Here is a 17,179-nt window from a genome sequence, read left to right as displayed (position 1 = left end):
AAATATATCGCTTGGTACATTCGCTTCCATTACTGCAAAGATATTTCGTCGTATACTTGAAGATCACATATTCTCCTGGTATACTACGACAGAAATATTATGACGTAATAAAACTTAATTTTGGACATCAAGATTAGAATAGAAAAAAAGCACGAGGCAGGGTATTTTTAAAAACTATTAGTAACATAAAACAACATCGATTTATTCAACACAAATACTTGCACGTTATGATAGAGGTTTGTATTAATGATATAATAATGATAATAATATTCATATATACACGAAATAAGGCACGTCTGATATTATATTAATTAAATTGTGCGACGAGAGAGCGCCGTGCGCAGAGAACATGCGTCTTTCCTCTCCGGCGGTCGCGCGTTAGTCACGTTTATAATTACTATCAATCGTCTTCGTCCCTTACGATATGCAACGTCCTTACCAAATGTAGAAAATGTCGTATATATAATCTGTATAAACGATTCTGTCGATCTGCATTCGCGCTCGCGCGTCTGCTCGCGTCGGACCATTATAGGAACGAATCGCGAGGCGGATTCTCGCATTCATGCGAGATTATCCACGACTTGCACAATCACACTCCCTAAGCTATTCAACCGTGTCTCGTGTCTCGCATTGGCAAAACTGCGGCTTCGAGAACCTCGATTAATTCTAAAATGAGAATCGCTAGTTAGTCGTGTCTCTAATTAAGCACGCACTCGTACGCGGGCCAGCGCTCGCTGCTCTCCCTTTCTCTCTTCCTCTGCGAATTCTTTTCCGCAATTAAACGTATTTAACGCATTCACACGTCCGCGGCTAATTATTACGCGAAATCGCAAACCCGGTTCGCGTCGTCGCATGAAAATTACAGCCGCGTAAATCCCTCAATTTTTAATACGACTCTTGAACATCTTATTCGGCTGATTTAACAGAGCTATGTACGCTTTTTCATAATTTTCGTCAAGAAAAAGATCCATTTGTGATATTTAAATTTCCTTCGCTACATTTCTTCACATATAAAATTTACAATTATATATATATATATCAATGTAACGAAGAGAGAAAAAAGGGAATAAAGTTGTATCACATGATCAGATTCGTAGAAGAATTAATGATAATACGAGTCAGTGCTTTTACAATTGTTAATTTCACTTTTTCATTACGCATTTCTGCATATAGCGGTACTTATGATTTTGTTGGCACGCAAAAATCATTTTGAAATATAAATATCTAAATAATTTCAATAAAATTATTGAACCACATGCCCCTAATTTTAAATTAGACCTTTCTCAGGCGAACACGTTATAAATTTTTAAACACGTAACTAACAGGTAAAGATTCGTTAATGTATTTTAGATTTAAACCTTATTTTTATACGAAGACTGTATTATTCGCGACGATTCTTAATCGCGCTCGTATAGTGATATGTAGCTAAAATTATAAGAAACGATTCGTGTTTCCTTATGAAAGTGTACTTTTCACGACGTGTCCGCTAGCAAATTTACACGGTCAAATTAATCGCTGATTCACGATCGCGAGTCGTTCGCAGCTGTCGAAAGCGAAGATGATCCGCTTACGATCAATAACTCATACATGTTCGCACACTTAGTAACACTCTCTTAGATCTACTTAGGCGGTACTTACGTTCTCTGAACTGGCATCAAGATATTGTATCTTACACGAATGTATTATACAAATAGAATCAAAAAATTCGTCTCTGGAATGTTTTTGCCGCTCTTTTCCTCTGCGCGTCCCTAATTAAACCTACGCGAGTTATCTAAATTAAAAACTAAAAAGAAAATATAATTCTCTTTTTGTTACGCGAAACGTCGCCGTCTTCGTCTCGGCGAGTCTGGAATGTAGAATTTATCTCCGAAGAGACAGCAAGAGACTATAAGCGATTGACAAATGCCATCGCGGATAATCGAATCGTCGATTAGAGATACGACGTCTGACGATTTCTTTAACGTGAGGAATGTGACGCTAGAGAGTGATTGATTGAAATTATTGCATTCGTCTTCGAAATACTTCTCGAATACCGAGAGATGCGTGATTAAGAATAACTTGAAAGTAAACCATCTCTGATGGTTATAAGATGCATGCTATCTTGTGAGCCGTTGCGTGAGAACAATGCAAATTATTCAAACGCAATTTGCGTTAAGGGAGTTATAATTCTCCTCGCGTTTTTCCCTCGAACTCGCACATGGCACTCCAAGAGTTAGCAGAAGGGTACGACTGCGCGGATATCGTCTAATGCGATCTCCTGAAATCATTCGGTACACGCAACTACATGTTTTCATTAACGGCGGTGCGTGTTCGTCATCTTAACTGCACTGGAGTTCGTCCCCGGTTACAGCGACCTTAGGATGGGAGTATTTTAAATTTGGCACTTGACCTTCCTAAAGGATAAGCTACGCTCAGACTCGTCGAAGACATTCTGCGGTTCGTTCTCGAAAATTGCCGGCGCCGTAACACAGTGGGAGAAAGAAAAATAATTCGCTATTCGTTATTCAGACGAATAATCGACGATTCGCCCGCAGGGATCGACACGACGCGTCGTTCCTGTGATAGCATCGAGCATCCCGCTTCCCCTTTGATCCTCGTGGAAGCGCAAATGATCAGCGAACGAAAGTGACGATCGAGAGCTAATTCGATGGTCGATACGATCACGTTCGTCCACGACCACGTCCGGGCCAATCTCTCGTAATACTCTTAATACTTAGGGCTACAACATCCCAGGCAACGACTCAAATCATAATCGGTTCGAGTGATGCTCGGAAATTATTCTAATTAAATGCAGTTTCTCGAGTACAAAATTTTCTAAGTATATTATTCTCGCAAACATTCCGTTGCGTCGACCAATCTTCCGCTTTGTATTATACACTTCGAGTTCGCCGATAAGAGGTCGATGGATCCTTTCGTCCTTGACAGTCGTTTCACGACGAATATCGAGGAAACGCGTGGAGTTTGAGTCGGTCCACCAAGCGATCCCGAACGGTTTTCCGCAGGAATCATTTTTTGCGATTTCTTGCGGAATCCGCGGGATTTATCTGCCAAAGCGGGTCTTGGCGATCGAGTACCGTTTCCCTGGCAGCCAAGATCCGCCGCGCTCGGGACCGTGACCGCGATTGTGCGAATGACGACGCGAGAAGGCGCGGTATCACAGCTTCGACGGGTCATAATTCTCGAAGGACCATCTCTGTCTCGGGGCATTGGTCGAGCATTCCTCCATCACCAGTTGCTGCTTGTTCTCCGTGATCGCCAGACACTTGTCGCTGCTACCGTGCCTGATATGATTAGTCTGGAAACAAAAGAACGAGGCGACTTGAGTTTCTCTTCGAAGAGCAATTTAAGGCAGAGCAATTTCACAGTTAGATTTTATATATACGATCGTCTTGAGTTTATCTTTAGATACGCCAATGCATGAAACGAGTCATACGGCATCTAAAGATAAACTCGAGACGATTTTAAATATAAGATCTGACTACATGAATACCGTCCTAAATCAAGGATCAAGGATTAACTTTATAAACTATTTGCTAGCTGAATTATTTGATTTAATCTTGAGATTTGCTCATGGATTAGCAAGAGAATGTTTCGAGGACGATTCATCACCTGAGGATTGTAGATCCATTGTTGATTCCCTTTACTTCCGTGGCAAGGATAGAGAATAACGTCGCTGCCGCTGTAGTCCAGGCACGACTCGTCTCGGCGGATTTCGCCCGTCTTGCTGAGCATCCAGTACTGCGACAAACGATCTCGATTAATATCTCCTAGGAATCACGGACTTGTTTGCGGCCTACGCGCGATTCTGACAGACGCCATTACGAAAAAAAAGAACAAAAAACAAAATTTTGCCCGAACGATCGTTCGAAAAAAGAGAGAGAATTTAATAAAATTCATATTAACACACGGGGATATTTCGTTATTGCAAAAATGTAAAAAAAAACTCGAATCAAAAGGTAGTTAATATGTATAAATTTCTCTCGATGTGTTTTACAAAGCACTCGCGCCCGTATTATCGCAATCCGCCGCCGAAACAATGATATTCACGAAATCGGGAAATATCGGCGAAACGTAAATCGCGGCAAATGCAAAAAACGTAAAATCGTTCGATCCGCACGTTTAATCTGTCGCAATGCGTGCTCGCGGGCTGTGAAAATAAGCGTGACGTATCCCACCGGTGTGTATTATCATGAGCGCCGCGGTGACCGCGGACGCGGACGCGGATTTTCGCGTTACAGGACCGGCGTCCCCGATCGATTGCACGCGCCGCTTGTAAAATAACTTGTCCCGCGGGCGATCGTGTAACATGATCGAGCGCGTGTGGTGCGACCAACAGTTATTTACCGCGGCGATGCGCCGCGCCGGTCAGCACGAAGGCGAACACGCGCGGCGGAGGCGCGTCAAAGCGATCCGGTGCGCGTAATGAGCGCCGGTCGACCGATAATTGAATCCGATGGCCCTCGAAATTGCGCTTATCTGACCGGACGCCACGCCGCGCCGGTCGTTGCTGTTTGGGCAATTCCAGCTGCCTGGAGTGGCCAGCGCGCGCGCCGAACCCGCGTGTGTCGCCCATAAAATCCCACCCCAGACAGCGCCGGGTCCAAAATCGAAATATAATCTTTAAGACATCTTTATAAGACGCCTTATGTCCTGATTTTGGACATGCGTGCTGTCTAGGACAGAAATTTGACGTACTGATCGCCGAAGCGAGATTCAGAAACGCGAATCCGTGCCGGCCGGTCCGTTGAAGCCGCGAGAGTTCATTTCAGGAAAAACATTTAGAAAAAAAAAAAAAACACAAGAGACGGATGGATAACGCGATAAACGAACGCATTATAATTCGCGCGGTCATAATTATCACTAATTTAATACGGCGAGCGGGCGCGGAATTGGGACTGCGGCTGTCAGAACCTGTCCGGTCGACAATATAGTTGTTTCGAAGTGCTTTACAAGTATAATTAGGGGATAGTGGGTATACGGGGGATAACGAGAAGCAAGCATTCACCGCACACATGTATCATCAAGCATCGTTAGCCATATGGACGACCCGCGTTCCATTCTGCCTGAAACTCTCACTCAAATCAGAGTATATTATGTCGCGCTGTCTGAAGTATAATACAAGGGTGTTACGTGTTATCTGACGCGCATCGCTTTGTTATGTCTCGCATGCTTGTCTGTATGGTGTAACCGCGTTACTTCTTGCACGTTGTAGAAAAAAAAAAGAGACCGAGATTCGAAAGTGACCGACGGCGATTGAGATGAAGCCTCGCGAGGAACGCGCGTTTATCGGTGCACGTTATGTACAGCTTCGTACGATTACAACGTGACATGACGCGACGGTTTATATGATGATCTCCGAGCACGATAATAATTCTATGTATACAGCAGAGAGAGAGATAGCGAGGGTCCAGGCATACGCATTGTAGTGTCCCTGTAAACCGACCAGCCGGCGACCGCAACGGCTATCTCTCGCGATGCACTTGCCACTCCATCCGATGATACGATTATTCATCTTCCATCATCCGCGATCACCGACCGATCCCGAATTCACCGATGCGCGGTATCCCCGGCGCTGCGTCTCTTCCTCCCCGCCCGGCCCCCCATGATCGCGACTTTATCAGTGTCACGCGGGCGATGACCGAAAGCGTAATTGCCGTGAAACCGCGGCTTAATTGCGAGGGCAAACAGCTAAATTAAAGCGGCGCTTTACCGGGCTAAGCAAGCACCGCCCGACTGATTGTGTTTTTGGTTGTAACCGGTCGCCACGGTTGTTAAACGCCGGCATTTCGGTATTTGGCGCGTCCGTGCGCGTTGTTTGTACGTGAAAGACAGGAAAACGCACGTGTGTGTGTGTGGACGCGCGCTCCGGTTCGTGTGAGGCTTTAATAACAGACCGGGCAATCGACCGAATGAGTGCAAGAAACAAGATAAAGCGCGGATTTACACGGTACGCTCGAGTTCTGTCGAGTGGCGAGCGTAAGCTCGCTAATAAATGAACGGAGGTCGCTGCTGATGAAATTGCCGCCGTTGTTTGCCGCGCGTGTAATCGCTGCATTGTCATCGACGTAGGTAAAAGAGATGCAAAAAAGACGCTGGACGGTTATATCTGTATTCGTGTGCCACATCTATTTGCGTCATTTTATCGAACCAATTACCAAGTTTTCGTTTGGAGAGTTAAAATTGTACGATAAAATGTAATGTACAAAAGATAAAGTTTACATTGCGAAAAGATAAAAAAAAAAATGGATAGAAATGGATAAAAATGTTTAATGTGCATGCGTTTAGGATATTTGCGTCTAGATGCTCTCACTCTTGTTCGTGGGAGTTACGGGGGCCCAAATCGGTGATTAAAATCTAAGCCTACTATATCAATGTGAGAAATGATGATAACACAGTAAGAAACCGTGCCAAAAGGCAGCGATTGGGGTCATCTCACAGAAGGGGCAGTAGAGACATGGATTGATGAGCACCTGCACCAGATTAGCGACGCCACTAATCGCGGTCGAAACGCAGGGCGATTAGTGCCGAGTTAGCGTGCACGCGAGCGCACATGCGTTCCAAGGATCAGCTTTTACAAGTCGCGTAGGATTTACGACCCCGTAACCAGATATTAGATCAGAGATACGCCTGTCACCCATCTATCGAACGATTAGGAAAGCCTCGAAAGATTTAATAAGTATGAATGTCCATTAGTTGAACGATTTAAAAATTGTTTTTAGTTATGAAAAGTTGTTGAAAATTCAATCAGGCTTCGCGGATGTACCTGATTGCCGCCTTGAAGGTGACAGGGATACAAGCCCACCGGCTGATGCAGGTCTTCGGTTTTCCCTGATGAATCTATACACATTCTGCTAGCGATTTGCCGTATCTGCGTTAGAATTCAAGAGAAATGTACACGGTTACTCTCGGTAGGCAGGTGAAAGACTCGCCGTCGCGTCGCTCGTCCAACGGCATTTCGTGCGAGAGCGCACGATTTTATCTTTCTTCGCCGTCTATTCGAGAATATCCAAGCAGCCGGAAGCGCGAACACACATGGCATGGCACGAGCGCGAGTACGATTAGGCACTCGGTCGTCATTGGGGAAACGATAACAGGTAGATATCACCGATGAGACGGAAACTCGATTTTCTAGTAATTTGGTATGTAGCTTCGATTAGCTTTGCAATGGAATTACGGGACGCACATTTCGAAACGAACGATCCATGTACGTTGTTTATTCACGCAGGATTATACGATAATAATTAGGCTAGATACCGGCGATCTGCAGCGACTAACAAGCGCTGTCGCTGTAATGTGGCCGAAGGCCAAAACGGTCGCTCTTTATATAGGACAATCGTAAATTTTACAGAAATAAATAGCTTTTAATAAAAAAGTAAAAGCGAATGGGATGAATTAAACAATATACTGTAGAAGAAACCCATTTTTATTAGCACGTAGTGTAAAAGGAATATATATATTCCACTAACATATATAAATTTAAAAAAAGCAACAATTCGTCTAATTGCATCAGTTGACATATATTTTCGAACTAATTATCATTCAGACATGCATAATAATTGCTTTGGAAAACTATCAAATACACTTTTTAATTTTAATAATTGTTCCTTTGAAGAATTTTAGCTAAATTTCTCTCATAGCTGAGATCTTCTGAATATTTATATATCACTGAGCTATGCAATCAGCCAAATTTTCGATCTTTTTATCAGATAAATTTAGAAATGTACATTTCTTTTGCATAAAATAACAGACCTTTTAGAGTAATATTTGATTCATTTCATTCCGTCCATTTGCTAACAAAATAAAAGCTATCTAGTTTCAGCAATTTTCCGATTGTCATCTTGTATGTACCTATATCGAGCGGGATATGTTGCAAATATAAATAATTGGTCGTTTTCACACCGCATTAAATTCTGTACTACTTAATTTCTTAATTTATGCTTTATAATTCAATTTATAAATCGTATTAATCGAAATTTGATTACTTACAAAATCTTCTATTTCTATCGCGCATATTAATTTTGACACCGCGATGTAATAAAGCACGCTACTCTGCAGTGAATATACTGCCGTAGCAAGCATTCGATGTCTCGAAATATAGAGGCAAACACGTAGTTCCAAACGCGAGCGCTAGCGAGGAGAACTTTGAAGCCGAACGTAAAAATCAAACCAAATTCAACAAAAATCGTGTTTCCGTTTTCAACTTTGAGCACGTACAACAGTTTCACACATCAAGCACGAACAGGCGTTTTCACAGGACAATGTGTTTTGTGGTCAAGGAAATTTTTTCGGGGCGGATGTCTATTGTACCTGATTTCCACCCTGTCGATGACAGGGATATAGTCCACATGGTTTGTGCAAATCGGCCTTGCGAGCGGGCGAGTCCAGACAGGTGTTGCCGCCCTCGCCGAGATTTCGGACCTGTTTGTTGTTAGTAATTTTTTCGGACATTAGCGTGTATCCATTGCACCGTTAGTAATACCCAAGAATATATGTACATATTAATAAACAGATTACTGAAACAACGTCAGCGGCGTGGCATTTAGACATTTCTGTTTCACATTATTATTTCCTTTCGACTTGACATTTCATCACGGAACTTTGGAATAAAGATGAAAAATTATTCTCGATCGAATTAATTAAACGCGAATGAGTATTCAGTTCGAAATGTCAATGCAAAGTCGCTGACGCTCCGTTCTATTTTAAGATCAAAGTACATGAAACTACACAAGATGACATCGCCTTTGTACCTGTAAGATAAGATAATTAGATTAATAATCTAAATATAATAATAGAGATTGTGATTTATGAATCGGGCACCTCTGGTAACGAGATTCGTTGATTTGACCTCTCGCGAGAATTCTGAAACAGAGTATAAAAAGGCGAAAAAGTTACGCCCCTCGTTGCACAATGATTCTTTTTTTTTATGCACAGATTCTGCGGCATGCCTGGAAAAGCGGGGACCGCACAGACCGCGGATTGCGTTCTCCATTTTTCAAATAGACGGAAACAAATTGAAAATGAGGTCTGCTCGTATTTCGTTCGGTCCGACGCGTGTGTTCGCGACCGAACCATACGGCGTACGTGTTTGCATGTGTGGACGTGCACGTGTGTGTGTGTGTGTGTGTGTGTGTTTGGGTGTTTGGAAATGTATGTACGTATGTACATATATGCGCACATGTGCCTGCGTATAACAGCAGGTGCATTCAGTTACGGCGCTCGGTCAGCAGTCCTGATTTCGCTGCATGCAAGAATTCTGTGGTCGTTGCAGTTTCAACGTGAACATCTTTATTCCCTCCCTTCCCCCGTCCCCCTTCACCCCTTTTCCGCCCCTACCCTGTACCCTCGTCTTCATCCTCGCAGGAGTCGTCCTCGTTGTCGGCGTCCGACTCGTCGGCCGACTGGAATAAAAACTCGTGATTTATAACCGGGTATCCTGGAGGTCGATAAAATTTCCAAAGCTCCTGCTCCGCCGGCATTATTAAAGGCGGCTCGAAGGCTCTTAGTGAACTCGATGAGAAATGTGATCTAGTATTTAGACAACTTTACGATCCGAACTCAGAGAGTTGGAGAGTCGGTGTAATATAATACCAGCGGAGGAGTCACGTATTTCGGACATTTTCTGAATTTCATACCTCGTTAATCTATAATCCGAAAAGAAGAACGCGTCCTCCTTCAGTTTTACTCCTGTAAATCCTACCTTCATCCATACGTGGGGAAAAAAAAAATAAATCTTACTGACGTTAACAACGATTTTTCAAGAATATTTCCAGGAAGATTTTACGAGCGCAGCGTGCAGAGATGTATTATGAATGCCTTATTAAAAATCATATCGCGGGATGTGGGATCGATGCGAGATTGCAAGGGTTAACAAAACCGCGGCGACCGCGTCGCCTTTTTTATTATTCCACGCGGTTTTGCATAGGAAATCCATGCAGTTCGTGTAGAACGCGCGCTCAAAAATCGCGCGGTATATACCCCCCGGAGAAATATATACATTCCTCCCCGTGCACGTACGTAGAAACACGTGCACATCCGAAATTATTCACGTCGTGTACGATTTCTGGACCGTCGTAGAGCCGTGTGAACTATAAATCCAGTCATCCCTCTTCCTCCCGTACGATAGGGAGGCCGAGCGTGATTTAGCCGGTTGTCCGGGAGCAAATAAAAAGTAAAGAGGCGAGAGGAAGACACACGGTAAAGAACGACAAAGGTGAGAAATCCGGACGAGGGACAGCATGAGAACATAAGTTTCGTCCCGACGCGTACGGACGGAATTGTTGTTTTGTGTGCAGTACGTCGATGAAGTCTGAAATCCTCATCGCACACAGATTGCGAAACTGTCGATGGTATTTCGATGGCGTTAGCGAAAACCGGCGATAGCGCAGTAAAAAATACGAATTCCGAAATTCTTGCTTTAAAAAACCTACAGAATTTTTTAAATAAGCCGAATTATGTTGCTCGAGATTTGTGCATTATTCAGAAGTGCTGGTTCTATGCAGCACGAGTATTGATTATACTTGGTAGCGTTACAAGTAAGTTTTGATACAATTTTCAGGCATCTTAGTACATCAAAATTTCAGAAATTACCGAAAATCCTGGTACCTAAAAATTCATATCAGATTAATAATAGATAATTAAATGATTCAGGCGAATCGAGAGTAACTGCGAGATCTATTCGAGTCTGTGAATGATCTATTCAAGTCTGTCTGTGTAATGAAATAAAGATAGTAATGGGGGCTGCTATAATTGTACGGGAAAATGAGCTTACGTGCGAATGCGTGCTCCTTATTTTCCGACGGTCTCGACAATAACGTAGCCTAGGAGAGCCTAGGAGAACGAATGGTTGCGTGCGGATAATCCGGGATCGGCAAAAACGATTCAGCTCCACCGACACGCCGTGCAACTTAAGCGGCGAAATTGTTATTTCGTGTGTGGCACGAACCGCATTCCAAAGTGCGCGGCCGCGTAAATGCTACTTCGCGAAAATGCGCGCCCATCCTTTATACATTCCTCCTTTTTCCGTCGCTTTTTTCCGACGATGCTTCCTCTTAGTTTCCCTATTCCCGCCCACTCGTGAATACCGGTGTCAGTGCACTTGGACAGAGAAAGAAAAGGAGGGAGGGGAGGGTGGGGTGAAAAAAAGAAAAGAAAAGAAAAAGAGTGAAATGCATTCCTTGCCTTATCCCGGGGAAAACGTGAGTGGATCGCAACAAACGACAAGGCAGGCATTGGACGGTATAGGACGAAGTAAAAAACGGCGGGGAAGGAGGAAAGATTGGTCGATAGTATCCGAGCTCCCCGAACCATTTCGGATTCTGTTGCTTTTTATTATCATGTTCGATCGGAATATTGCCTTCGCGCGGCAGAACGCGTGTACATACCGTGTGTCATGTCAGCAACACCGTGAAATTGTGATTCGCGAGAACCGTATGGTGTGCCATGACCAGCGGCTTTTGTCTCGCGAACAACGCGACGGAGTGCCACAATTTGTGCGCGTGAATACATGCGTGCGAAACACTACGCGGAGCATATATCTCAATGCCGTTCTGTCCTTCTCAACAAACACATCGTGCGCGAAATGAAACGTAATGAAATACAGGAATGCATAAAACCGGGCTCTTAATTCCTCGATAAAACACGTTATATTGAAAATTATAGCGAGGGAAAATAATAAATCGCATAACCGGTTTTTATTTTATGTATTATTTTCGTAAGCAAAACCAAGAATTATATGTCAAATTGCACTCCATTTTTTCAAATAAGAGAAGTAGAGGAATGGAAATCTAATGAGCTAAATCTGCTAAATCATTTTTTGAACATTATCTTCTTTTACAAAAATATACCAAGTATAAATACCGAGTATAAAGACGTATTAATTTTGTGTAGAATGTAATATATTTTATTCTATAAAAATAAAAATTAAATATATTCTCACTTTTGTATACAAGAGCTAATCTTTGCTCGAATTGTAGTTGTCAGTAAACTGATCATTTCGCGAATTATGTATTCTGTGTAAATCCTTATCTATCAAAGCCTATCGAACAAAGTATTTGTCACCGGACGACATATGTTAGTAGCTTTAGGTAAACTACTGTTTTAGCTTTTATTAAAAGCTAAAATATTCCCTGGATAAGGAAGTAACGAAACGCGCGCTCGAAACTTACCCAGAATTTCCGGTACAGCGAACTTTAGTGCGCGCCCGGTTATCTTGTACGGCGCGCGCGGAGATAGACGCGGAGGACGAAGATGATCCTGATACGAGAAATTCAAGTGAAGTGTGAAGATAACGAGACGGGCCCCGAGACTGTGCACGGGTGTGAAAAAGAGATGGCCGGGTGAGAAAGAGCGCGCGCGGAGGGTAGACAGAGATAAATGAGAGTAAGGGGGATGGGCACGAGCACGAAATATTTGAGTCGCGTGACACTGTGACGCCTGTAATGCAAGCCGAGGTTTAACCCCGGCCGGGGAACACTACGATTCTCTACACGGCCACGGGGTTGAAAATGGGCGGGGATGGATGATAGAATGCATTATTCAATGCGATTAATCGACGACATAACCGAATGTCGTATCAGGAAACGCAACGAAGTATCTGTGTGCAACGTGGAATGTTAAAGTAATATACGAATACGTACATGCATATACATATATAACATATACACATATTATACATAGTAACGTAAATAAAGAGAGAAATGATCAGAATTATATAATCGATTTAACGAAACTGGACTTTATAACGGCAAGAATGACTAACGCATTGTTCAGTCATAAACGATATATCATCGCGGAGGTAAATAAGTTAAAATCTCACATTTTTGCTGAGATCCTGAAGTGACACGTCCTACTTGAGGTCCGCATTTTCTCCGAGTAAAAACTTGAAGGGGGAAAAAAGGCTTTGTGCTACAAGCGTTTTACTTTCTTCGCGACTGCGTTGAACATTGTGTTAAACACCGGTGCACCGGTTGCCGGGTTAATGCACTGTTGGCTTATGATAAAATTAAAGGAACAAAAGGAAATTGGGAGGAAAGTGAGAGAGGAAGAATGATGAAGTATGAAATATTCGTGTCGCGTGACGCTGCAATTTATCCGTCGGTGCAACGTCGTTAATACCGGTGCCTACGTACCGTGACTTTGTCACGGAGCGGCACGCTGCATGTGAAGAGAGTAACGTGTAACGATCCGCGCGGAAACGCAAGGTGTACACAAGCCGAGAAGGCGGATTTATCCCCCCGACAACGTTTGCAATCATTTCGCAATTACGAATGCAGCGGAACAGCGAAGTGACACGGGCTGGCTAACGCGATGAAAATAAATTGTGAAATAACTAACAGTCTGCGCCCCTTTCCCCCCCTCCCCCGAATCGCGTACATATCGAAACGAATTGATTAATAAAACACGTCAACAATATCGGCGGCGACGAGACGCCGATAAAAGATTGATTAAATGCGCGAAAGCGATTACTGGGACTGGAAACAGCCGTGAATAAATCACACGTGGATAAATGGCGTGGATATCGCGAATAAATTTCTATATCTACGACGAGACGAGATCGATTATGCGATAATAAATAAATTGTATAAATTGTCGCCAGCATTAAATCTAATAAAATAACGAAGAACTTCGGTGTCCTATCCTCCCCGTTCCTCTCACATATCTCGCGACCGAACAATTACCTGTACTTCTGTATCGGCGACAATATCGCCATGGGCAGCCCCGACGAGATCCGACCATCGTTCCACAATTACGGATGCACCAAGACGGAATACAGCGAAAGGAGGAACGAGGAAGCGGGGAAGGAGAGGGAGGGACAACACGACGGAAATAAATCTCCGCGTGATTGATCGTTCGCCATGAATCGCGCGTCCGAGCGATATTAATGCACTATCAGTCGTGACGGGTTTGCGCGGATGGCTCGCGTGTACCGCACGTGTAGCTTTGACGAGTCTGTCGCTCGTCGCCTCCGCCCGATATTTATGCGCTCGTTTTTTCGCAGCAAAACGAGGGTTACGAAAAAAAGAGCAGCCGGCTCCGCCTGAAATTTCACGCGCGTCGGGATATAACCGCACGTTTGCTACTGCGTTTCCCGTTTCTTCTTCTTCTTCATTCGTTCGTTCGTTCTCTTGCTCCACTTTCCTAGTGTGTCGATGAGTCCGGGAAAATGAAGCACGACAGCCGGCACCATCGTGAAACCTGGCGTAGCGGCGTAGCATAAAGAACGATCTGGTTCCCAATTGATTAATAAAGTTTCGCAACTAGATATTTTATCTATCCTTGTCTGCATTTAAAAAAAAGTTGAGGTGTAATCGGAATCATAATACTGATATCTTTCCTTCTGTTTTGAAAAACAAAATTGCTCACAATAGTCAGATATTTCTTATGAGTAAAACAATTTTTAATTATATTTCAAGATAATAGAGAAATAATTACTTTTACCGATGAAAAGGTATATAAATGTTCGAATAAACTCAAATGTCTGATTATTTCCTGTTCTACTTTTAGTGTGGTTATATTCGACTTTTAATTGTATTTTATATTTCAAGATAAAAGAGGGGATATAATTACTTTTACGGATGAAAAGGTATATAAATGTTTGATTAGACTCAAATGTCTGATTATTTCCTGTTTGTTCTACTTTTAGTGTGGTTATATTCGACTCTGAATTCTATTTTTCTAAAAGAAACATTACGTTTAACATCAATGTGAGACGGAGGATCAGGTGTAATGGAGATGTTCGAAGAAAAATTCCCGGATTGCTTTTATAGAGAAGCGAAAGACAACTTCCTCTGTAAGAGGGTTTGCTTTGTAATCAAGTTACATTAGCAAAACCGACCACGCTGCGTAGTCTAAGAATTCATAATACTGATCTGCGGGAATCGATTTCCGATTGGATATCGGACAAGCCTCCATCCGCGATCCGATCGCGATTGCCCCGACCACGATTCACATTGTTTCGCAATCAAAGCGGCATGCTTCCAGTGTCGCGAGCTTGTCGACATCGATCAACGCCTCTTGCTGCTAATATTCAAGCCCAAGGAAATGTATAATTAACCGAAGTGCAAGATTTTTAACGCTTTGCGACACTGAAATTTAATTTACCGAAACTGCTTTGTATTTAAACATTTTTTAGTAAAAAATTAACTAAGGTGTAATAAAGTGAAGAAAATATTACTTTTCATCATGTATCAAAAATATTATCTACTGCAAATATCACGATGAAAAAGATCCTCGTGACCTATATAGAAAACAATATAAAAGAAGAATAATTCGACTCTCTTTTTCGGTGACTCTCTATCTATCTAACTGACTACATTTCCTCTCACGAAGAGCCTTCGAATATCGTAATCCGACACCTTGATGGATCAAAGCCATGACAACGTCGTTAAAGGAGGAAGGAACTGGCGGTTCCCTCGTCGTTTCCGCTTCTCCTTCCTTTATTCCGGTTGGTGGTATTTCTCGAGCAGCGTAATGTCAGCAACCGCTAAAAAAAGCGTTCAAGAGAAGAATGTGGAGTAGTCTTACCTCTCCAGAGGCGACCGCCTCGCCCGGAATGAAGAGTTCCGGGTAAACGTTGTCCAGGTACCACTTGAACGACTTGCATCCCAGTTTCTTCCTAAGAGCCTTTCGCTCCGATACGTCGCCGAAGTTCCCCTACAAAAGTGCAGTCCGATCATACTCACAATGAGACAAAGATGAAAAATATGGAAATCATGTAGATATTAAAATAAAAATAAAAATTTAAAAACAAAAATAGCAATTTAAAAATTTATAAAATAAAAATTAGTATGAAAAAGACAGTTAAAAATAATTATCAATTAAAAATAAAACAAGATACAGTAAATTTATAATTCATAGAATTTTTAGATCCTCCAGAGTGAGAGAAGATATTCTTTAAGAATTTTTTTCAGTTATGTTTCAAATTAAATTATAGAAAAAAAATCGATAATACAAAGTATATTGTAAAGAGACGTTGTTTCTATATAATAACTATGACTATTTGTCTACGCAATAAAATGTAAAATGTTGTATTCAACATTAGACCGTTTTGGGATCTCGTGTCTAACCCAACCGTTGATATTACTACTGCGAACGTTTACTTGTGCCTAAGGAGGTAAACAGATAGCGATTTATCTCATTATATTATGAAGCCATCTATGAGGACGACATCTTCGATAGATTCGATCATTACATAGAGCGACGTGCTTACGAAAGCGATTTATTCTCTACGCTTCGATTTATCTCGCCGATTGGATCTCGGCAGGAGAGCAGGGGCGGACAAGCATCAAGGATAAATGACAGATCGTTATAGAGGGGAACGAAAGAAACGTCCTTCAGGAGAGCGAGGACATGTGCGCGAGCCTTAAGGGCACTTGGCGCGTTTATGGCCCTTTTTTACGACGAGTCTTGGTCTATGATCCTCTCCATCATCGGCCACCTTTATCGTTATCCTTCATCCTATCCCAACCAACCCATTCAATGTTTACGAGAAACTTGGATTAAAGAAATATAGTCTATGGGTTATCAACACGCCGTGGCAAAAAAAAAAAACGGAATCCATAGCTCACGTCAAAAAATAATTTATCATTAATTATCTATTAGCTGTGACAGAAAGGGCGTGTGTTAAAACTCGACATATCATATCTCTCATAAATTGTCCGTTGTAATCGTTGCACTTCTACGTTATAAGGATGTTCTGTACATTTACCTGAATATTGTAATGCTGAACATACTATATTTTTCTAATTTCATCCGCATATAAAATCCTTCTCTTATTTTACTTTCCAACCCGAATTCTACGTTGAGCTCCCTGCAATAACGCGCTACCTTGATTGTTCCCCCCCGTTGGATTTTCATGAGGGGTCGTGTACGAAAGGAAACTTATGCATGCGACAATGCACAAGTACTCACCTTGTCGTGACCTATCCTCTGATAGTAGTACTTGGCGTACTCATCCAGCCATACTTCGCTCAGCCTTATGCTGTTCCTCTTGAGCACGTTCACGCCGCTGCGCCACTTGTAAGGCGAGCGTTTCCTGAAGATGTGACCCACGTGCGAGCACGGCACGATTTCCAGGGTGCCTGCGAGGGCGTCGGGTTTATTGGATTAACGTTTTCGGCTGTATTACGTTTGTACGCTCTCGGTTAATTTTGAAAATCGCGTAAATGCAAAATGCGAGCAA

At 42.6% G+C, this 17,179-nt stretch overlaps 1 protein-coding gene across 3 annotated transcripts in view; it reads right to left on the bottom strand.

Annotated features, from left to right (window-relative positions):
• Nucleotides 1-181: 181 nt before the first annotated feature.
• The window catches only part of LOC112456119 (putative polypeptide N-acetylgalactosaminyltransferase 9), a 189,548-nt gene continuing 172,550 nt past the window's right edge, over nucleotides 182-17,179 (bottom strand). For 2 of the 3 annotated variants that reach the window (XM_025018440.1, XM_025018441.1), the window contains 5 exons: nucleotides 16,909-17,078; nucleotides 15,523-15,651; nucleotides 8,308-8,418; nucleotides 3,610-3,738; nucleotides 182-3,295 (listed from right to left, as the gene is read on the bottom strand). In XM_025018440.1, the coding sequence (XP_024874208.1) occupies nucleotides 3,155-3,295; nucleotides 3,610-3,738; nucleotides 8,308-8,418; nucleotides 15,523-15,651; nucleotides 16,909-17,078 (680 nt within the window). In that variant the 3' untranslated portion in view covers nucleotides 182-3,154. Of the gene's footprint in view, nucleotides 3,296-3,609; nucleotides 3,739-6,763; nucleotides 6,869-8,307; nucleotides 8,419-15,522; nucleotides 15,652-16,908; nucleotides 17,079-17,179 lie in introns of all 3 variants that reach the window. The other variant, XM_025018442.1, reaches the window with a different exon arrangement.

Source organism: Temnothorax curvispinosus, unplaced genomic scaffold (genome assembly GCF_003070985.1).
Source record: "Temnothorax curvispinosus isolate PA1 unplaced genomic scaffold, ASM307098v1 QBEX01006657.1, whole genome shotgun sequence".
Classification (NCBI taxonomy): Eukaryota; Metazoa; Arthropoda; class Insecta; order Hymenoptera; family Formicidae; genus Temnothorax; species Temnothorax curvispinosus.
Note: the sequence above shows the minus strand (reverse complement) of the source record. Positions and strands in the feature narration are given on the sequence as shown.